Raw genomic sequence first — 23,330 nt, 5'->3', positions numbered from 1 at the left:
CCCTAATTGAGCTTGATTGAGCTCGAGTTACTCGCTAGATTTTTCAATTAAAAATTTTGATACAAAACAACGTCGTTTTAATAATGAAAAACGAATCGAATTGAATTAGAGTCAAGTTCGAATTTAGTTTTCACGAGCTCGAGCTCAACTATATGTAAACCGAACCGAGCTCGAGTTTGACTCAATTCGAATCCAACCCTGTACGTGAATTGCCTAGTAAACATATCGACAAATTATGCCTACCAATAAGCTTTTCACAATTTTCTACAAAATCTACTTTTATTTGCCAAAATAGCACCATAATCCTTGGTCAAAATTTTGTCAACGTGAAAGCAATTTTCTCATTAAAAAAAACATTTATTCACTTAAATTTTGAAATTCATTCCTCAAATGTAGAACACAATTTTAAATAATAAACATTTAAAAATCAAGATCTAACTGGCAAGACCCATTTACACCGAGTTTTAGTTTGAAAATATTAATCTTTGTGCTGAAATTTCTCTATTTTTGTTTTATTTATCAGTTTAATATGATTATGTTTATTCATAAATTTCTTCTATTTATAGAGGTAAAATAGTTTATTTATATTTTAATATCAATAAAATTATACGTATTTATTTTGAGTATACACATAGTTATATATTTAATATATGTCATTGTGTAATTAAGTGATTTTGAATTAAAAATAAAATAACATCAAATAATGTAATAACACATATAAATGTGTATTCATTATATACCTAAAATAAGTACGCATAATATTGTTATTTTAATATGTGTATACTCATTAGAATGTTTACTAAAGTCGTAGTGACCTTAAATGCTTAATTTAATTAACTAAGGCCAAAAGACTTATTCCCACTCAAGATTTAGTTTATTGTCAAATTCATACTCATTAATTTTTGAAAATCCAAATACTCACTTATTAGTTGTTAAAGTTAATAAAATATATTAGTATTAAAGGTATAATTGTTATTTAACTAGTGATATTTAAAAAATAAATTTTTATCTTATTTCTTCATCTTAATTTTGAAAACTAACAATTCTCTCCTAACATAAGTTTTAAAAAGTTGCATTGCCCCCCCTTTCCTAGGGTTCTATTATTTTACCAATAACAACTATTGCTCAAATTTTAGAACATTACAATTAAGCTCTCACAAAATTCATTCTCTCTTTCCAACAACCGTTTTGCTTAGCTATTCACTTTAGTACGCTATCAATCATCTTGTGGCACCTTATCCCTCCTCAATGGTATTTCTATTGCTTCAATTATGATTTTTCGATTGAAAAACAAATGAGAGGTTTAGAACTCCCATTTGTTATCACAGTGTTGTTGACCTCTCCTTTGGTGGTCAACGAAGCCAACGGAGGAAGAAGTAGAGGGTCGATTCCTTGATACTCGTTTTCAACGACGATGCTTATTTTCACACATAAGAACACCAACTTGATTCTTGGGTTTTCTTTGTTAGTTATGATTCGTGCACAACACTATCAATTTTCTTTGTCTAACTTGGATGAAGTAAAAATTGTCGAAGTTCCTTGGATTTCTTCATTGATTGAAGATGAAAGGAGAAGTCGTTGATGGTGTTTGTGTAAATGGTGGAAGATAGGGTTGCAAGTGTAATGTTTCTAAACTTTGAGGATGACTAAAAATAAAATTTTGAATAATATAAAACCTATAACAGGGGAAAAATATCAGTTTTTAGAATAACATACTCTTTCACCAAATTTTGGTTTTCTATATGTACGTAATCTAATTAAATTAACAAATTTAGATAACAAATAAGTATTTAGATTTTTAAATGGCCAAAGGACTATTTCCCACCCAAGGTATATTGATTTCCCAAAGTTTCTCTCATTAACTTTGAAAATCTCATTTACCTACTCATGAGCATTTAAATCTGTTAATTTTAAGGGAAAAATCGTTATTTTATATTTAATATTAAAAATAAACTTAAATATGATTTCATTTTCTTCCTAAATTTAAAAAACTAACTTTTCTTCCCCAAACCGAGTTTGAAAAAATCACATTTCCTCCTTAGGGTTTAGTTTCAAAATTAGGTCACCTTCTCTAGCGCCATCGTCAGCCGTCTCTCCCTCCTGATGGTTCTCCTTCCTCCGATGAATGCCTCACCTCCACCTCAACCTCTTCAAAGTCTAGAAACATCGTCTGAAAAGAGAAATCATCTTCCCAAATAAGAATGGGACAACTCATCTTTCTCTGGGAAGATGACTCATCTTCGTTAGGGAAGATGATTCCTCTTCCCAGATGATATTTCTAGACGTCGGAGAGGTTAGGGTAGAGGTGAGGTAGTCATCGTAAGAAAGGGAAGCATTGGAAGGGAGAGACGACCAACGATAGCATCAGAGAAGGAGACCGAATTTTGAAACTAAACCTTAGGGGGGAAATGTGATTTTTTCAAACTTGACTTGAGAAAAAAAATGTTAGTTTTTAAAATTTTAAGGTGAAAAATGAGATAAATTTTTTAGGAGTTAGAGTTTCATTAATTTTAACAGTCATAAATTAGTAAATGAGATTTTTAAAGTTGATGAGAGAACTTTGAAAATCACCATACCTTGGATGGGAAATAGTCCGCCTTTTTAATCTGATAAAGGATTTAACGTTGGGTGGGAGTAAGGTTTTTTGGCTATTAACTAATCTAATCTATTTTCTTTTCTTTTAATTTATTGAATATTATTTTCGTGACCAACGCGCAAACTCAGAGCAGAAACACTTTTGCGTCCTCCACTTCGTTGCATGATGCGGTCCAGTTATGATAAATAAATATATAAATAAAGTGAACAAATAAATGTCTCAGCGGTTCCTCGGTGCCAACATCACTCTCGTCTCTTCCAAACACTTCTTCTCATTTTTAGCCGCGCCAACGACACAAAGATTTTCAAGTCCAATCTCGATAACATTCGCCATGTCGTACCGACCTAACTACCAAGGCGGTCGCCGAGGCGCGTCCTCCGGAAGCGGTGCTGGCAGACGCGGAGGTGGCGGACGCGGTGGAGGTCGTGGCGGAGGTCGCGGCGGTGAGCAGCGATGGTGGGACCCTGTGTGGCGTGCCGAGCGCTTGCGCCAGCAAGCAGCCAAGGTATTTGGATACTGTTCTCATGTAGTTGACAATTTCTTTGGATGGGTGAATGGAGACCACGCGCTGACGTGTTCTGTACTGTATGTGCTCGCATTGTAGTAATATGAGTATAGAATTTTGAGTTATTGTTTAAATTGATACCATATGTACTTAATGCTGATGTGAAAATGAATTGGAAGGAAATTGAAACTTATAATTTAACGCCGAATAATACATTTTTTGGTTTGAATATTTGTTTATTTATTTTTGAAATTTTTGGTGCGTCGGAAATCGTATTTTATGCGCTGATATAAATTATGTTTGATTGTTACTTTATGGGGAATGTGTTATTTGTAACTAGAGCTTCATGTGGTGAGCCCTAAATTTTTAATTTTGTAGCATTTAGCTTGCATTATGTGGTAAAATTAACAATGGAATATGAATTATATCACATGGAAGTTTTAGCAACTTACCATTCTACTTCTAATTAGTAAGTATCACTATCTTTTGCATTTTCTTTGCCCACTTGAATCTCCTGCTTTAGCTTTTGTTGCAGATTCTGAAAAAATTGTGTCGTTGTCAATTTCAAAGCTTTTTTTTGACTGCTTTGAAAACATTAAGTTGCGTTGATATAACTGAAGGCACTCAAGAGACAATTGTAGGGCTGGAAACTTTTGACGATTGCTATCAGAAATCAGAATCTATAAATTTTAATTTTGAAAGCAATAAAATTTTTGCTTTGAGCAAGCAGAGAAAGTTGCGTCTTTTTCCCTAAAAATGCCCCTTTTTAAATTTTACTTTTGAAACTTTATTTATTCTTAGCTCATGAAAGCAAAAAGCAAAAAAGAGAAAAGCAAAAAAATGCTTTATGTGCAAACCTTGTGGTAGCTTATCTTTAATTTGTTTATGATAAATTTCATAATTAGTTGCTTTTGTATGCGTTGTTTCTGTTAATATATTAGTTATGCCTCCTCACCTTGATGAGGTAATGCATAATGGTTCAATCATTTCATTATAGTTTTTATAAATATACCTCTCTGTTATTTCAGATGGAAATTCTTGACGAGAATGAATGGTGGGGTAAGATGGAGCAAATGAAAAACGGAGAAGAGCAAGAGATGATAATAAAACATAACTTCAGTCGTGCTGATCAGCAAACCTTGTCTGATATGGCCCATCAATTAGGTCTTTACTTGTAAGTGTGTATGACTTGGGATTATAGTGTAGTCAATAGAATGGCAAACTGTTATAAAGGAATAGTGTGTGTAGTTTTTAGGAATAACTCTATTTATATGTGTCAAGGATAAAACTGGGGATTTAATTTGAAAATGCTTTTGCAAGTCTGTTAAGAATTTTGTTATCTGACTCATAAACACCTAATTTTTGGAAGGTCCTCTATGATGTTATTGCCGCACAAAATTTTATAAGTTTAATTAGGGGTTCTTTTCACTGTAAAGGAGTTGAAGTATACCAAATGTTTTAATGCTACCTTCTTATTTTGGCATCATGAAGCTTGATCTCACAATTGCTTTTCTTGATTTTGTACTTGTGGAAAGAAAGTCATGCATATAATAAAGGAAAGACCCTTGTGGTTAGCAAAGTCCCTTTGCCAATGTATCGGGCAGATCTTGATGAACGTCATGGATCCACACAGAAAGAGGTAAAAACATATGCAAGCTATTATAAGTTTAATATCATCATTGGCGGTCTAGTGTATTTGAATATGTATATATATATAAAACGGGAGATCCCGCCTGTATTGGTTGGTAAACCTAGGGTACAGTGACCAAACCACAATCATTGCACTAGGTAAGTCAAGGTTTCACAAGCATGATAGAGGCTCGAACTTAGGCCTTTTCTGTGGAAATTTTAGTGCTCCACCAGTTTTGCTAACCCTTAGAGTCTTTGAATTTATATATTTTTTTACCTTTTTCCAGATTTGGATGTCTACAGAAATTGAGAGGAGAGTTGGAAACCTTTTGAATAACTCACAGGGGTCATCATCTGTTAATAATTCTGGCGTGGCACCTGACCAGGGAGGCAAACAAGTGCCACCCAATGTAAAAGTAGCTAATCCTGTCTCTGTGGAGTATACAGATGCTAACAAGGAGAAACTTAATTTTGAACTTAAGGAGAGGCAGGAGAAACTGATGGTATATGTGCAATTCTGGCATTCTCTTCTGCTGATTTTTTCTTACCATCTTCATGCCATATAAGACTGAATCTATGAATGTAGAAAGGTAGAATGTTAGATATTTCCCATGCTGATTTTTCTTTACATGCAGGTTGGTAACGGTGTGAAAGCCGTGCAATCTTTTCGAGAAAAGCTTCCTGCATTCAAAATGAAAGCTGAGTTTCTTAAGGCTGTTGCAGAAAATCAGGTTCTTTGATATTGAACTGGAAGCTCTTGTCTACTAATTGCTTTAAACAACACTAAAGAAACTTTAATGATCATTAATTGTCATAGAATAGCTCCTGTGGCTTTATAAACTGCAAATCTCTTTTCCAATAGAAAAAATTTTCTTTATTTTCTGGATAGGGAATTCAATAGCCAAAATGTTCACCATTTAGCATGATAAATAATGTGTTTACATCCCTAGGTAATCACAAATATTGTAATGTGCTGTGTAGTATGTTTTAGCATGGTGAGTGGCAAATTCTTATCTGCATGGTAAAGTCATGGGCTTTTTGCTTTCTGTAGTTTGTATTTAGAGGTTGGTCTTTGATGCAAGCCCCTTAAATTATGAAAATTTATTTTCGTGTTTTAAAATTTAGCTTCATTTATGGGATTGATCGATATAACTACTCTAGTTTACAAAATTTCAGTTCCTAGGTAGTATATCTCCACTCAATAATATCTGTTGCTGGATTTCTGAACAGATTTGTATCCATATGGGGTTTTCATGCATATCCTTGTATTGTATTTTATCTGCCATTTTTCACTTTTAAATTCTATTTTTAAGGAATCATTTGGTAAAATGTTTTTTAACCCACAAATGCAGCTAATGATCAATCTAATTATTATTCCTTCTAAATTAATTTGTTTATTTTAGTGCTTAATCAGTTTTTCTGATTTCTTTTTTTTTTTTTTTAAATTTGCAATACAGGTATTGGTAGTTTCTGGAGAGACAGGTTGTGGTAAAACAACACAGCTTCCTCAGTTTATTTTGGAGGAGGAGATATCAGGTCTGCGTGGTGCTGATTGCAACATAATTTGCACTCAACCTCGTCGTATATCTTCCATATCTGTTGCAGCTCGAATATCCTCAGAAAGAGGAGAGAATCTTGGTGAAACTGTTGGTTATCAAATTCGCTTGGAGTCAAAGCGTTCTGATCAAACAAGGCTACTGTTTTGCACCACTGGAGTATTACTTAGACAATTGGTAACATAATCTTCTTACTTTATGCCACTTTGTAAAGATTGCCTTTTTTTGGATAGGAACTAAAATTGTCTGTTGTAAAATCCCTCCCAGTTTCCCCTCCTCCAAATTTCTGTTACTGTGTATGTGAAAATCCTTGCAGTACCTAATCACAAATTTGATGTGAACAGGTTGAGGACCCAGATATTAATCATGTGAGCCATTTACTAGTTGATGAAATTCATGAAAGAGGAATGAATGAAGACTTTTTGTTAATAATTTTGCGCGATCTTCTTCCCCGGCGTCCAGATCTCCGTCTCATCCTGATGAGTGCTACCATTAATGCTGACTTGTTCTCCAAATATTTTGCAGATGCCCCAACTATACACATTCCGGTATAATAATCATTTTAATTTTATGGAAGTGGAACTTGCATCAATAAACTTTTTGAATGCTAGTACCTTGATTGTATATTAAACTCATTAGTATTGCCATTGTAGTTAGTGCTATATTTACTTTTTACTCATTTATTTTTGAATGTATTGGCAGGGATTGACCTTTCCTGTGGCAGATTTATTTCTAGAAGATGTTTTGCAGAAAACCGGTTACAACATAAAGTCAGAATATGAAAGCTTCCAGGGAAACTCAAGAAGAAAGAGGAGAGAGCAAGATTCAAAGAAAGATCATTTAACTGCTTTATTTGAGGCATGTTAAGACCTATGAATCTAACCAATCTAATTTACTTTTGCTCAAGTAAATTTTAAGAGGGATTTATGATGATTGTCAGTTATTGTATTTTACTTAATGTCATTTTTTGTTAATATACTTTTCTGAAGTAATCTGTACTAACAATAGCATAGTCATATAGGGACAATTTTGAAGAAAATGGGGTTCCCTGAATTATTCATCTTGATTCATTTTTAACTTAATTATTTTCAACCAACAGAAGAGACAAAATGATCTTACACTGCAGGAAGTACTGAAACATATTATATGCATGCTAATCAATTGGTGTTATTGAAAATGATGGTTAGTATATTCTTTGGTTCCCCGCAGCTTCATGCTTAGCTGCTTGGTAGTTAGAAATGCAGATATTTGCATGAATCTGTGTTTGAAACATATATGTTTCTTCAGGGATATAGGTTCAAAAATCCATCCACTTTCTCATGTAATTGTGCTTGTTGTAGGTTAACATTGATGAAAATAGAGTTTCACTCATTTTAATTCGCTTAGATCTGACAATATACTGAATTTCTTACAGAATGCATAATCTAAAATACTTTTGTACTTGTTTGGACCTTTCTTGTACATGATATTCTGTAGTTTATGTCTTTTTGCTCATTTTAATTGTTGATGCTGTGTAAGGATAGTTTCAAAGATTATGTGGCTTCCCTCTCAAATTTGTTGATGAATCTTTAATTGATGCCTAGGTTTCTATCTTGTCGATGGATATGTAATGCTTTCTTAGTGGACAGGACAAAATATGCATTTTTTCTCAATATTCACTTTGCAGCTAAGAAGTTGTTCTATGATTACATTAAATATTTATTTCAAACAACTTTTTTTTTTTTTGTAGGATGTTGATATTGATTCTACCTATAAAAATTGCTGTGCATCTACTCGAGCATCTCTTGAAGCTTGGTCAGGTTCACAGCTTGATTTGGGTTTGGTATGTATTTTGATCTGAAAATTGTCAACTGTGGTAATTGACTTGCTTAATTGCCAGTATGAAACTTTATGGTGTTGAGGACGTGTGTAGAATATGCAAGTCTGTGATGACGTTTTGGTGGTCGCTGCTTCCTGAAATGTTTTGCTTCTTTTGATGGTTAATGTTGCAAGGCGGCAATCTTATTCTGAAATTTTACAAGTTATTTCTCCCTTTTTTTTCACCTTGTCTTGTATTTATAAGAACTGGAATTCACTTTCATACTTCCTGTATGGCTGTATCGTTAATTATTATTGACTATTATTTCCTGCACCTGTACTCAACTGAGAGTTAGTATAAGCATATACCTTTTGTTGAAAATTATTTGTAGGTGGAGTCAACAGTAGAATATATCTGTCGCCATGAAGGTGATGGAGCAATTCTTGTATTCCTTACTGGTTGGGATGACATTTCTAAGCTAATTGACAAGATTAAAGTAAACAGATTTCTTGGAGATTCAAGCAAGTTTCTAGTACTCCCTGTACATGGTTCAATGCCAACCATCAATCAACGTGAAATATTTGACCGTCCTCCGCCTAACATAAGGTTACTACCTTGATGTTAATTATGTTGTTCTTGTGGCATTTTATATATGTCTTCTCTTATGGATGTCACATTTCTCTAAAATCTACTCCTCAACACATGTATGCAAGAGTTAATTATCATATGTGAGACTTTATTTTTGTATGTAAGAGTTGATAGAAGTTCTAACAATTTTGACTTTTAGTGAGCTCAGTTGGCAGAACATGATACTTACTGGAACTCTGATCGCTTCTTCTGTATGAAAGTTAACTCATGCATGAATAATTTTAATTCCAGATTTCTAGTTTACATTCTTGATTTGTACTTGAGAACATTCACTTGACTGATGATGATATCTTTGTTTCAAAATTTTGAATGATTTCTTCTGCCTGTGTGATATTTCGTTAGTGCAGGACTGGACTTTCTAATTTCTTAGTTATTAATGGTGTGCCAGTGAGAATATTCATGTGTGGACTTTACGAACAAATCATATTATTGTGCCGCTCACTGGTTGGAATTCTCACTTTAATGGATACCTGACTTTGCTATCATAATTTAGATTTCACTGCACTTCCTTATTGGTCTGTAAAAATTCGTACAAATTCCTTATTTTCTGGAACCCTGACTTTGTGAAGAACGGGTTTGTGATTTTTGCCAACTATTGGAATGGAAAGAGATAGCCTTGCTCCCATACCATTATGGCCTGTGTGCTTACAATGTTTTTCCATGCTATAATGTTGTCATTCTTTTTTTCCTTCTTACTCTGTGCGGAACTGAGAATGTATTTAGAAAAGCCTATAAGAAGAATTTTATATGGGATTCCTTGAAGATTAAGGTCCATCAATATAATGTGTTATTAATCATCATGAACTTGCTGGAGAATATAAGATTGTAGGGTGGGATGCTGCATTTGCATTTTAGTTGTAAACATTGGTTAAATAAGTTTCCTTGGTGATATTAGATAGTTAATTGTTGTATTATCATGTTTGTTTTGCACTCTCTGTGTGAATGAATTTCATTAAATTTGGAAAGATTGTTTGTTTGTTACTTTGGCATAGCAGTCCAGCTGGATTTTACCAATCTATTGGCTATTAATTTGTCAGTTTTTGTTTATTTTTTGTTGAGATTTTTCATTTTTCTGCTTTATCTTTAAATGTCAGTCAAATGATTGTACGCCTCTCATAGTTATATTCATTTGAAGCACTTTAAATCTAGGTATCTTTATTTTATTTGTTTGATTTTCTAATTTTTATTTTCTTCTTATGTCTCTGTAGAAAAATTGTTTTGGCGACAAATATTGCAGAGAGTAGTATCACCATTGATGATGTTGTGTATGTCGTAGACTGTGGAAAGGCAAAGGAAACCAGCTATGATGCTCTAAACAAGTTGGCTTGTCTGTTGCCATCATGGATTTCAAAGGCTTCAGCACGACAGGTATTTCTCTGGTACCATGGCATTGACATGGGAGTCTAAGGTTCTCTCCTCATTTTAGCTGTTGTTGCAAAGTCTATCTCTTATTCACTAAAAAGTGTTGTGTGTTTTGATGGTGAGAAATTCCAGAGAAGAGGTCGTGCTGGCCGTGTGCAACCTGGCGTTTGTTATAAATTGTATCCTAGAATAATCCATGATTCAATGCTTGAATATCAGCTGCCTGAAATTCTCCGCATGCCTTTGCAAGAGCTGTGCTTGCATATCAAAAGCTTGCAGCTTGGAACCATTGGGACCTTTTTGGCAAAGGCACTTCAGCCTCCAGATACTCTATCTGTTCAAAATGCAATTGAACTTCTTAAAACAATTGGAGCTTTAGATGATATGGAAGACCTTACTCCACTTGGTATGTAGCACGATATTTGTCTTGTTTTCTATTGTTTATTTGGCATAGTTGATTTACAATATTCCTAACAAATGCCTTGTAGGACGCCATCTCTGCACGCTGCCTGTGGATCCAAATATTGGAAAGATGCTTCTAATGGGAGCCATCTTTCAATGCCTCAATCCCGCTTTAACAATTGCGGCTGCACTTGCACATCGTGATCCATTTGTCCTTCCTATAAATAGGAAAGAGGAAGCTGATGCAGCAAAAAGATCATTTGCCGGTGACTCTTGCAGGTGGGGATGTTGAGCTCAGCGATGCTACAGTTAGGCTTTTGCAGATATTTTTCCCCAAAATGATTCATTTTTCTGGTTTATGGAAAATCTAAATACTTTTTTTTAATAATTCAGTGACCACATAGCACTTCTCAAAGCGTTTGAAGGCTATAAGGATGCGAAACGCAATAGAAGGGAAAGAGATTTTTGTTGGGAAAATTATCTATCTCCGGCCACCTTGCAGATGATGGAGGATATGAGAAACCAGTTTCTGGATCTACTATCACACATAGGCTTTGTGGACAAATCCAAGGGTGCTAATGTAAGCTCTCATATATTGGAGTTCAATTGCAAATTTTTTTTTCTCTCTCCCTCTCATCTCTCCTTTTGGGAGGTGGTTAAGTGACTGTTGTTTTATCAATATGCATGATTAATCTTTGGATTTTTACTTTTACATAGTGGTTAAACTTTTGCCATGGTCTTCTATTCAATCTTCAGAAGTTTGTGTTACATGATTCATATGTATATGAAGTTGATGTTGGAGTACTAGATTCATGTATGTGCATGTGTCATGTAGGCATACAACCAGTACAGCCATGATTTGGAGATGGTATGTGCAATCTTGTGTGCTGGGCTCTACCCAAATGTTGTACAATGCAAAAGAAGAGGAAAGCGTACAGCATTCTACACAAAAGAAGTTGGGAAAGTTGACATCCATCCTGCTTCTGTTAATGCAGGGATTCATACCTTCCCTCTGCCTTACATGGTTTACAGTGAAAAGGTGAAGACAACTGGTATCTTTATCAGAGATTCGACAAACATATCAGACTATGCTTTGCTACTATTTGGTGGCAGTCTCATTCCTGGCAAAACTGGGGAGGGTATTGAAATGCTTGGCGGTTACCTTCATTTCTCTGCATCAAAGAGTGTGTTAGAGTTGATAAAGGTAATTGCTTCTGTCTTTCTAATATCTTCTTTGAGGAAGTTGTGTTAACAACTACAAGTGTTAAAGAATGCATTTATAAATTGGTCATCTTTGAATTGGTCAGAGAAAAATACCTCTATGTGTTAATAAAAGACTTCATCTCATGTTATCATGAGTCATGACTCTTAATAGCTGCGTGATGAACTTCAAACTAATTTTTAGTTCTATTGGATATTTCCTTACATGCTAAGATTTTAATGCAAGGAAATTTTCTAAATCCTAGTTTAGATGACATAAAAATCTTTCCATGGTTGATCATGTTAATGGATTTTGCAGAAATTGCGAGCGGAGCTCGACAAACTTTTGAATAGGAAGATTGAGGAACCAGGGTTTGATCTTTCCGTGGAGGGAAAGGGAGTGGTTTCTGCTGTGGTTGAGTTACTGCAGAGTCAAAATGTACACTATTAATCTTCTGCCTTTTTTTGGGACCAACAACCATAAGATATTAGACATCTTGCTATTCTTATTCCCCTGAACAAATTAATTTAAAGTTTTGAAGATCTGCTTATTATTTCCCTGCAAAACAATTAGTTATACATCAATTTAGAAGTTGGATGAATGTAGTAATAAATGACACATCTAGATATCTCAGGGTTAGCAATGATATATGGAGGAACTTGTTAGATTTTGTTACTCATCAAGAATTTTTTTAGACTGACGTAGAATTCTCTCCCTCTTCTCTTTTTTTATAATAATGCTGTTTTTTTTTTTTTTTTGTGCATGCATTTGTCTTTATCTGTTCTCATCACTCTTTCTCATACATGCACTGTTGCTGTTGAAGTAGGTGTTTTTTTTTTTATCCTCGTGGTAAGATATGTTGTGCTTGTAATTATCAAATTTTACTGAGTGCGATGTTACGGTTCATTATCTATTGTTTTATGAATGATTTTTCTGCAATATAAATGTTGCATTTATACTAATTCATAAACTTGTAACACAATTTTGTTGTAATATCATTTCTCACAAACACCTATTTTATCAGATGCTAATTCTAACTTGATAGATTAGAATCATGCATTGGCTGAGTCATTCGAATCTGGAGACAGCGGCCTTGGAACAAATGCAGGATCATGCAATTCCTGGGGAAGCTTGGGCAGTGTTGCCTCAAAACTGAGAAGTTGAATTACTCGTCCTGCAGATGGCCTCTCCTTGTCGACTGGGTGCGTGCACGATAATCCCACACTTACTAAGCGTTCCAATTCTCTGCTCTCAAAATTCATTTCTAGTCTTGTATCGGCTGCCTGGATAATATTTCCTGCTTTATAAAGTTCCCAAACTGACTTAACCAGTGGCTCCCTGTGCGCTCGCCTCCCACATGCAATTTCTAAACATACAATTCCAAAACTAAACAAGTCCGATTCCTTAGTGGCGTAGCCATCTCTTAGATATTCAGGGGCCAAGTAACCGACTGTCCCCACCACTTTTGTTGCTTCATTTTGTGTGTAAGAATTTATAAGCTTTGCTACCCCAAAGTCACCAAGCTTGGTACTGAAATCTGTGTTCAGTAATACATTTGCTGCTTTGATATCTCTATGCAGAACATGTGGCTCCGCTTCTTCATGGAGATATCGTAGGGCTGAAGCCAAGCCTAATGCTATTTTGTATCTTATACTCCATGGCAGAGGTCTTCGATTACCAAATAGATGATGATCGAGGCTGCCATTTTGCATATACTCATACACAAGCAAAAGCTCATCTTTTTCATGACACCACCCCATGAGTTGCACCAGGTTTCGGTGTTTTAATCGACTGATAATCTTTACTTCATTGACAAAAAGTGACTCGTACAGTTCAGTTTCAGCCAGTATTCTTTTTACAGCAACCAGGCAGCCTAACCTGCTCATGTTTCCCCAGTAGACTTCTCCGGAACCACCTTGACCCAACCGCTTGGCAATTGAGAAATTATCAGTAGCTGTGACTAGTTCTTGGTAACATAATCTCTTTGAAAAGGCGTCTTTTTCAAGATCTTCGGTTAAAGATATTCTTGATTCAATTTTCTCTGGGTTTCGCTTGCTTTTGCCGATTACAATTATCCAACCAATGACAATTCCAACTGTCAAGAAGCAGAAGCAAGCTGAAGTAATGAGAATCCACAGTTTTCCCCCTGTTTTCTCTATATCTTCCAGAAATGAGGAAAATTCCCATGAATTGATGGTGTGTCGCTCGATATGCCCACCTGTTGATGCTGAAAACCCCATTATGACTTTTTCGGGGACAGCTTTCGTAAGATCAATCTTGTAAGAAATAGAAGAGTTAGCATCATAAGTTGGTTCTTCAGCATATGACCAGAAGACACTAAGTTTCTTAGTAGTGGCGCTGTATGTAACCAAAACATTGGTTTTGTTCCCAATGTGTGAGAGATTATCCCATTCAGTGAAGTTTGATGAAGATATTGAGTTGTTATTGATGCCAACATGTGTCACACTCGGATCCCACTGGTTTACATAGGAATCAAATTCAACCGTGACTAGTGTTTTTTGTGGGTAACTTCTTGTTCCATTGTTGCTAAATAATCCGAAACATCCCCCAGCAGAGTTGGGGGGAATTGGATAATTAACAGAAGCAAGGAAGAAGGCAAGTCCACTGCCAGGACGGTGAGGAGGAACCCTGTAGATGGTGAAGGAGAAGCGGGTTGTGAAGTTTGTGAGTAAGCCTTTTGAAGATTCCCATATAGGCACAGGGTATGCGTAATAGGCACGACCAACACGTTGCTGACGATCTACTTCATTGAGTTCAATGGCTCCGTTTATAGGTTTTGCATCGCCTTCATACACAATGTTGCTTTCTCCAGGTTCAAAGCTAGTGAAACTGAAGGAAATAGTATTTGCAGATGGAGCCTGCGAAAGGAATAGAATGAACATGAGGTGTAGAAAGTGAGAGTGGCATCTCGATAATGACATACTGACAAAGTTTTCTTGAAAAGAAGTAACGCAAGGAAGAAGTTATAGAAGGTTTGGAAAGCAAAATGAAGAGAATTTAATCAGGAAAGGATGAAGGATAAATAGCCTGATAATTTTAGCAGTAAAAATATAACAGTTACCAAAGAGTAAAGTAAATTGGCCACATCAGTGATGGTTAAAAGTATTGGACAAGCATAGAAAAATGGCTTGTAGCTGAGATTGGTGACTTTTACAAGAGGAAAGACAAGCAATATGCCAAAAAATAGATGGAAATAGTGCCATAAAAGCATATTTTTTTATGATGTTTCCAAAGATTCATCAATATCAAGTTGGTTCATTGGGAGTGCTCTGTTGGAATATATGCAGGCACAACTTTGTTCTAAGTTCTAAGCATGCATAAATAAAACACATAGACCAATGAGGCTGTACTTTGGTGGCAACACTTATCCTTTTATCTCTGTCTCTCCAAAGCTTTATCTTCCCACTTGCAATTTGCAAAGGGAATAATATTTACCTATATAAATAAATTATACAAACTTATATATATATATATATATGATTTTAAAATTAAAAAAATAAATAATCATTCATTTTTTCTTGTGCAAATGGATATGTACAATTTAGTTTTATTCTTATGATGAATAATAGTAAGGCTGGCTACTTATTTATCGGCTCCTCTTGACATTTAATGGCAGTGGCCGCAATCCATTCTTGGCTTCTTGCGTGGGAGAAGCTTCGATAAATGGTGCTTCAAGCTGGAAAAACTAAGCTACTTGTGATGAGAAAGACCGCCTATTGTCAACTGGACTCTCTGCCTATCTGGCCATTTAGAACAACTTTTAGTCGGGTTCCTAGATCTTTTGTTTTTTTTTTTTTTTAACTTGGGAAATATATTAGGCACTGCAATTTTTATTAAATAGATTTTTATATTAAAAAAATTATATTAAATGATTCTATAAAAGGTAAAAATTAAAAATTAACCGATTTTATTTTCCATTGAGTGAATGTCAGTTATCGACGATTTACAAATATTCCTCATAAAAAATTATCTTAGCATCCAATTACGAAAACCTTTCTCTCTAATACAAATCCTACTAAAAGGACTCTTTCCATTTTTAAATATTATGAATAGATTTCTTTTGCTTAAATATAGCAAAACTAATCACAATTTTTCCATGTTTTTCGTATGTAAGGTATGTGTTAAATGTTAAATAACCGATAATATTATACAAAATATATTATCTTCAATAGATAATTTAAATGACAAAATAAAAGGTTTTATGAATTAAAGAATATGAGTTAAAATCTCTTCGGATCTCTAAATTTATTTTATTTGATGTGATTAGTTTAATTTTAAAAATGATTATTCGATTTGAGTGAGATTTTTTGTTAGAAAGAGAGAGAGAGAGAGAGAAACATGCATTTTGATGCTGACTTCATTGATTTCAGGCTTAGTTTACAATTTACCAACTATATTGGGTGTGAACTGCAAACTTCTTTCAAGAAGTTGTGCAAGTGAGTAATTAATGTTAATTTCAAGCATATGTCTTTTTTTTTTAATTCATAAAAAGTTGTCTAAATTGACATTTGTTAAATTAATTTCTTTAGTTAAATTTTCTTTTTGCAAGTTTACCTCTTTAATTTGTTTTCCTTATTTGTTAAACTCAGACCTCACTCTTGTTTGGGCCCTCGGGGGCACTAAGCTCACGGTTGTTCAACTGGGATCGTATGTCCAACAGTTACTCTCAAGGTTGGATTCGAGCTGATTTATATATAATAGAGTTTGAACTCATCGAGCTCTATGCAGCTAAGTTTGAATTTGACTTGAATTCAATTCGATTCATTTTAAGTTTGAGTTTGAGTTTTTAATTAACTCGTTATTAAAACAGCGTCATTTTGTATCAAAATTTTTAATTCACAAATTTGACAAACAGCTTGAGCTCGAGCCAACAATTTCAAGTTCGAGCTTATTAGAGTTTACATAAGACTGACTTGTTTTGAGTTTGTTCGAATTAAACTTGAGTTTAAACTCGAATAAACTCGATTTAAATCAACCATAGTTACTCTAATTCCAATGATCTTTCAATCCTCACAAATAATAGAAAAGATTTCTTTACTCTTTGGGTTTTAATTTCCTTAAGACAAGGGTAACATTTTTGGGCTAATACCTAATCGAGTGTTATGATATTATCTATTTTAGATATACACTTTATTTCACTGAAGAAGTATTGTTCACTTTGAACATACAATCTATTATGATTTGGTTCGATAACCCAGCTCATAGACACACAGTCTATTATGGTCTGATCCAATAACTTGGTTTATGGTCCATCATAAGTTCACTTCTAGGTTTTATGAGCTGAAAAAGGTTATGGTAGCTCAAATACATTTTTTTTGATGAGACTCAATATTTTTATTGAGGTTTAACTCATTATTATTTTAGTTAATTATTAAAATATTATCTATTTTAGATACATAATTTATTATAATTTTATTTTTAAATTTTATAATTTAAAATATTTTGAGTATTTAAAAAACCCACAGATTATTTAATTAGTATAATTAAAATCTTAGGGATTATCCACTGTGTTATTGTTTAATTTTAATGATAAAATATTAATTAATTAGCTATCGCCGTAAACAACCATCACTCCTTACTCGCAGCTAAAATATAAATTGTTAACCTTGTATGAATTCTGAATCTTGCTACAGCAGAACTTTGAAATTGAAATTCATTCTAAGATGCAAATGGATGTGAAGTTCCAAACCCTAGCATCGCAACAGCCGCAGGAATCACTGACGCTGACGAGCCCTAACACAAACAACTATCCGCCTCCTCAGTCATCCGCGGCGGAGGCGCCTCCAAAGCAGGTGGCGCTGGCGATGGAGAGACTTACACAAGCAGCTCGTCACATAGCGGACGTTCGGCTCGGCGCCGACCGCCTTCTGGAGGCTCTATTCTTGGCCGCGCAGCCTCACCAGAGCAACAAACAAGACAATTTGTTCAGCCAAGAAGATGCCGCAATGCGTCAGCATCTCCAAGACCTCCGATCCATTGGTATGAATTGAAATCTTAGGATTATCCACTGTGTTATTGGACTGGAAGCATCTGACTGAACTTGTTAGTAACGTTTGTAGATGTAGTTTTAACATTTAGCTTCAAATTAGTGACTGATATAGTGAATTGGCATAATTGGTAACAATTGTAAGGAAGGCAACTAGAAGAATCTGGAGTTTTGAATGAGCATCTTCGTTCACGGAGTAATTCTTGGGGTTTGCATATGCCATTGGTGTGTCCCGATGGTGCGGTGGTTGCCTATGCTTGGAAACGCCAGCTCGCTGGTCAGGCTGGTGCCTCCGCTGTTGACAGAACAAGGTATTTTTTCAAGTTTGTAGTTATAACAACACTTTTTCAATTTTGTGATTAATATATTCTTGTGAGAGTTCTTTTGAATTTGCATATTAGTATTAGCTTGAGATGCTTAATTGGAAATCTGGATTTCGTATATTTAGGGACACATTAAGTTTGTCAAAACAAATATAATGTTATGTACTTGTTTATGCCCTTATCAACTGTGGAAGGACAAAAAAATCAACTTGTAACCTTTTTTATTGAAGATGACAAAATGTAAGATGGATAGCTAGGAGTTGGCATCAATGGAGTTTTAATATGAGATGAAATGTTGAAAAGTCAATTGACACAACTAGGTCGGTTTGCATGGGCCTTATATCAAATATGGATTGACATACTGTAGTTTAGTTAATTGTTTTCTCAGCTTAAATATTATCACCTATGTTCTTGGGCCACTGCTGCAGTTTTTAAGAGGATTTATGTGAATATAAAAAATATTGTCCATATTGTAGTTTTAGTTATTGATTAAAGTGTCAAGTTTATCATGCCAATATTGCATGATATGCATAGGGATTTTAGTCTTTCGTGGCTGAGGTGATGTATCATGAAATTGGGGTTTATTAGTTCAATTTGAAGGAGGTTTTGGAAGAGAAGGTCAATGGGAAAGTGAAGTCTAAGAGAGGGTGGAGCAGATAAATTAAACCCAATTTTGGAGGAAGAGAGAGCTAGTACAAAGGAGACCAAATGGATAATTCCTACCAAATTTCATCATATCTTGAGCATTTATATAGGTCTATTGAATAATTATAAATCCATGTAAAGAATTTTAGCCTATATCTATTGTTCTAAGCCTAAAACTATGTAATGATACTCTAAATACATTGATAAAAGTAGGCCAAACCTATTAATTATTTTTTACGTGAATTTGTCATGCAAACTATTTAAAAACAAAAGTGAATTGCAAAATGTTAGGATTGGGACACTTGTCCTCAATCCATTGGGTAGTTTTATTATAAATAGAGTGTTTAGGTTTCAGGGGGGGTGGGGTAATTTCTGTTTTAATTGAATGAGGGCTGGGTTCCTATCAAAATGTTTCCATGCATAAAAATCCAATGAAGAAAATGAATTTTTTACAAATCCTTCACTTTCCTTCTTTTTCTTCTTCTTCTCCATTTACAATTTCGTGTCTTTTGGCTGGAAAGAAAATTCAATGCTCTGTCAATAAACCTGTTTTACCAAGAGTTTATTGTGCTGTTATAATTACTAGTTGATCTGATATATGTCATGAAAAAAGATTTATTGATGGCTGGTTATCTTTGGGTAATTGTATTGAACTTCAAGATGTCCTTTGGAATTCATCATCTTGTGTCTAATGTTTGCAGGTTAGCTCTCAAGGCCTTCACAGATCAGAAAAAGCGATTTTTTCCTCACCTTAATGACAAGCCAGATGATCATAGTAGTGAACCAGCATCCAAAAAACAGTGTGGTTCCCAAGTACTACCTGCCGAAGAGCTTAATGACTGCAAAACATTATCAGATGTTCTAATGAGTCTGGACAAAGAAGTGCCAAATTTGAAAATTTTCACCTATGAACGACTAGATTGGTTAAAAAGAGCTTCTTCATTGCCAAGTTCAGCAAATGAGAGTCCCATTGAATTATTGAAAGAGCATAATTTTCATAGTTCAAATAAGTTAAGACCAGGATTGCAGAATACTATTGCTGCAGACAAGGTTGCTGTAATTGAGTTGTTGTTTCCTTCTGTTTTCAGAGCTATAGTTTCGTTGCATCCAGTTGGTTCTACTGAGCCAGATGCAGTCGCTTTCTTTTCTCCAGATGAGGTAATTTTTCAAACTGGATGCATGTTCTTTTGATTTCTCTTTAAGCTTTTTCTAATATGATATTCACTGTCTGTTTTGTTGCTCATACCTAGATCTATGGTGTGCATGATCATGGTGATGGCAGCATATAACATATAAGCATTAGGGGCTCTTTTGTCTTCCATTAAGCATTTAAATTTAATCTGAAATATTGTTGAAGTTAATAAAGCTCTTGTGGAGCCCAAAGATGAATCTTTATCAGTATACCTGCTAAAGCTTTATTTCTAGAAGAGTAAGAACTTGTTCACTAGTTGTAACTTTTCTTATTATTAACATTAGGGCTTAGTAAACTTTTAATTGTGGTTTTAAGTCGAGAATAGTGTTACGAGGATGTTTTTAGCTTTTATGATAGAATGAGAATGCCTTTAACACAAACCTAGATATCCTGCAATCTTAATTTTGATTTCATAATTCATATATTAATTGGTTAGTTCTTGTACACTTAGTACTATTGTCATTGATAAAGTCCATAGACGCGCAACAATAGAGTTACATTCTATACATGCCAAATGCACACACAACCACAGACAGTTATATATATATATATATATGCTCGACCCCACAAGATTAAATTACTTCCCTCACCTCTCCTTACATTTCAAACATCCTACCAGACCTTCCCTCTCCATTGTTTGCTTACAGATTATATTTCCTGACTTGAGTAGTTAAATAAAAAGGGCTGTTATTGTTCACCTCCCTTGAGGTTTACAATAGAGTCAGAGACATCCCCAAATGAATGAAAAATTATCCTTCAAATACATCAGATTTTACAAATCCTCTCAAGTATCTCCTCCTCTCTGTAAAGTAACGATAAAAGTAATCCTATATACATATGGTTTTCTTATAGGCAATTTGTCTTTGGGGACAATATGCAGATACCAGAAATCATTTCTAGGCTACGGATTCATGAAGGTAAAATGTATGTTTGAGTGCACATGGGCTGACATTTGTCAGTTCCCATTTGAAAAGAAGTAATACTTGGTAGTGAAATGCTTTTGGCATGTTGAATATAGAAAACCTTTAATGGTGCAATTACATTGATGAATTTGTGAATTTCTCACTAGGATGCTGTATGAATAGAATGAAGCCTTCCATCTCCAAAATTCAGTGGAAACACCACTTTTAAATAGGCTTTTGATTATGGTAACATTGATGTTTCTGTTCCAATTTATAGGAACTATATTCTCTTAGGCAATCCTGAAAAAGTGCCATCCCTTACAAAGCAATATTGTCATGAGAACTGTCATGTGCAATGGCACTCAACCCAGTTATATATTTTCTAAACCTGCATTTCCAAGCCTCTTAGATATAATTTTCAACAATATGCACCCACATTCTGATCTTCGGAAAATAATGCATGGCATGGTGATAGTGTAATCAAATTGCTCTTTTAAGTAGTTCATAAACTGAGAGTAGGGTTGTAATGAGGTCTAGAAGCCAGGCAATCTCTTCAAATAAGTTGATGCCAAACTCATAACAGAACTTGACATTAAGGTCTCATGTAAACCAATTTGAAATTTATCGGGGTCTAGTAAAACAGAATTATTCTTGAACAAAGGAAGTGGTGCTTTTTATCAAGAATCACACTTCCACTCCGAAGCCAGTTCCCGGTTTCAAATTATTTACAGCTTGTTAAATATGTAATTAAGCTAAATCCATTGCTGGTTAAAATTTCACCTTTAGAGTGGATTTTACTTACCACCTTAGAATGTACTTACCTTTACTTTTTTCAACAGGGAGGCAACTACATACACGCTAGGGGTTCTTCAGTTTATCAGACATTTAGACGCATCACGGTAATAGCCCTTATAATTAAACAAGTTTCTCCACTCCCCTTCAGGTTAGGTGGTTGATGTGTTGAAGTATTTAGCCAAAGCCGAAACTATCTATTCATACATCTATATTTTTCCTTTTTGCAGGAGCATGCTATTATGGCGCTACAATATTTTCTTGGGACCAGGACTGAAACATCTCTTTATTATCTTTTGGTAGGATCCAAACACTTACATGTATTTCTTTCTGTTATATAGCTGAGCATCAGTCTCAGCAATGTTGCCACGCATATTTAAGTTCTTATCGCTTTTGTTCTTGTAGCACTGGATCTGCACGTATCAAACTCTATTTTCTAAGGCTTGCAGGTGAAATGCTTGCCCTTTTAGATTCATAATTTCTTTTGTTCCACTGGGGTGATGAATTTATGAGAAATTGTTGGTGCAGTAAGTGTGGACGGCTACTGACAATGGACAAGCAGTTGGCTCTATTACTACCTCCCGTTAATCGCCCTTATAGGCATTTCTTTCCTTTGGTAACTACATCAACACAACATGTTTCATCCACAACAAAGAACCAGAACGTGGATGTCTCCACTGCCTATCATGTTGGTTGCTATTCAGAGGATGCTTAGTTATATCAATTATCTCGGTCAGGTAACAAAAATACAGACATCAAAAAGTAACTATATCACAATCCCTAACTGACTTTTTTTATTTTTTTTTATTTTTTTTGTGGTTTTACTTGTTTCAGTGGACAGGGTAGAAATTGTCAGCTAATGTAAAATGTATCAGAAAAATGTTAATGTAAGTTTCACTCAATTTAATCTTGGTGTTTATGATAATTTTCAGGATGTTGATAGTTTTAGAAACTTTGAAATGATTCGCTTATCGTTACTGCCTCTCTTAGTTTCTTAAATCTTGTAAGGACTTTAAGATACATTTCCAATTTTAGTTTTGTGGCGGGGATCTGTTCTTTTTTTTTTTTTTTTGAATACTATTAATTACTTATTTTGTTTGGTATAAGTTCATATCGGTAGACTATTAGACTTGTGCTATTCTTCCCTGATTTTCTCCTTTTATTATATTTCTCAATTTATCTCATGCACATGGAGAAATTTTATTAGCGTTAACTGGGGAGACTGTATATGATAATTGACATTAATTCATAATCGATGTAATGGCTGTCACTATAACTTTCTATCAATTTTCTAGAGTTCCCTCTTTCTCCTAATTTCATTTACGCCGTAGAATTCAATACCTAAGTCAAAAATTAAGTAAATGAGTGAAAGGATTGTACAATATTCAAAAGTTATTTTGGAGTTGATAACTGGAGATGGATAACAAGTAGTATTATGTGTATAATTTTATATACAAATAATGATGTGTCATTATGTGATTGGATAGTTGAAAACTAAAAATAAAATAATATTTTATTACATGATGACGTATAATTGTTTATATACAGTTTTATTAGATAGATAATATAGGTATATCTCTATATTTAATGAAAAGGCAAAGCTTCAACTTATCCAGTATTGATGAGTCAGTGTTGATGTCTTCACTTATTAAAACGGCGACAAAGTTAAATGCAAAAAATGTTATTTCATATGCCTTGGCTTTTCGTCTTTGATTAAACTATCAGTAACTATTTTCAAACATTTATTGATGCCTGTCACTAGGATGGGTGGG

At 34.4% G+C, this 23,330-nt stretch overlaps 3 protein-coding genes across 5 annotated transcripts; 2 read left to right on the top strand and 1 right to left on the bottom strand.

Annotated features, from left to right (window-relative positions):
- The first annotated feature begins 2,690 nt into the window (after positions 1-2,690).
- LOC123222926 (DExH-box ATP-dependent RNA helicase DExH1) lies at positions 2,691-12,404 on the top strand. Of its 2 annotated transcripts, none has more exons than XM_044645956.1 (16): positions 2,691-3,101; positions 4,130-4,275; positions 4,641-4,740; positions 5,018-5,233; positions 5,366-5,461; positions 6,188-6,463; positions 6,631-6,834; positions 6,989-7,144; positions 8,016-8,108; positions 8,476-8,690; positions 9,941-10,100; positions 10,227-10,500; positions 10,583-10,775; positions 10,890-11,076; positions 11,332-11,700; positions 12,016-12,404. In XM_044645956.1, the coding sequence occupies exons 1-16, from the start codon at positions 2,811-2,813 to the stop codon at positions 12,145-12,147; spliced, it is 3,108 nt and encodes a 1,035-aa protein (XP_044501891.1). In that variant the 5' UTR covers positions 2,691-2,810; the 3' UTR covers positions 12,148-12,404. The 2 variants fall into 2 exon arrangements, with proteins under 2 accessions (XP_044501891.1, XP_044501898.1); XM_044645963.1 differs by having other exon boundaries at positions 2,826-3,101; positions 4,637-4,740.
- Positions 12,405-12,692: 288 nt separating this feature from the next.
- On the bottom strand, positions 12,693-14,662 carry LOC123222942 (L-type lectin-domain containing receptor kinase IX.1-like). The gene has a single exon (XM_044645973.1). The coding sequence runs from the start codon at positions 14,637-14,639 to the stop codon at positions 12,750-12,752; it is 1,890 nt and encodes a 629-aa protein (XP_044501908.1). The 5' UTR covers positions 14,640-14,662; the 3' UTR covers positions 12,693-12,749.
- A 2,617-nt stretch (positions 14,663-17,279) lies between these two features.
- Positions 17,280-22,620, top strand: LOC123228304 (mediator of RNA polymerase II transcription subunit 27). Of its 2 annotated transcripts, none has more exons than XR_006504803.1 (8): positions 17,280-17,697; positions 17,850-18,015; positions 19,374-19,830; positions 21,606-21,709; positions 21,789-21,857; positions 21,964-22,007; positions 22,087-22,295; positions 22,393-22,620. XR_006504803.1 is itself a non-coding variant. In XM_044654002.1 (8 exons), exons 1-7 carry the CDS (start codon positions 17,382-17,384, stop codon positions 22,271-22,273), a joined length of 1,299 nt encoding a protein of 432 aa, XP_044509937.1. In that variant the 5' UTR covers positions 17,285-17,381; the 3' UTR covers positions 22,274-22,295; positions 22,393-22,620. The 2 variants fall into 2 exon arrangements, 1 of the variants encoding a protein (XP_044509937.1); XM_044654002.1 differs by having other exon boundaries at positions 17,285-17,697; positions 21,606-21,665.
- Positions 22,621-23,330: the final 710 nt, after the last annotated feature.

Source organism: Mangifera indica, chromosome 1, assembly GCF_011075055.1.
Source record: "Mangifera indica cultivar Alphonso chromosome 1, CATAS_Mindica_2.1, whole genome shotgun sequence".
Lineage (NCBI taxonomy): Eukaryota > Viridiplantae > Streptophyta > Magnoliopsida > Sapindales > Anacardiaceae > Mangifera > Mangifera indica.
The sequence above is the reverse complement of the archived record's forward strand: the minus strand, read 5'-3'. Positions and strand labels throughout refer to the sequence as shown.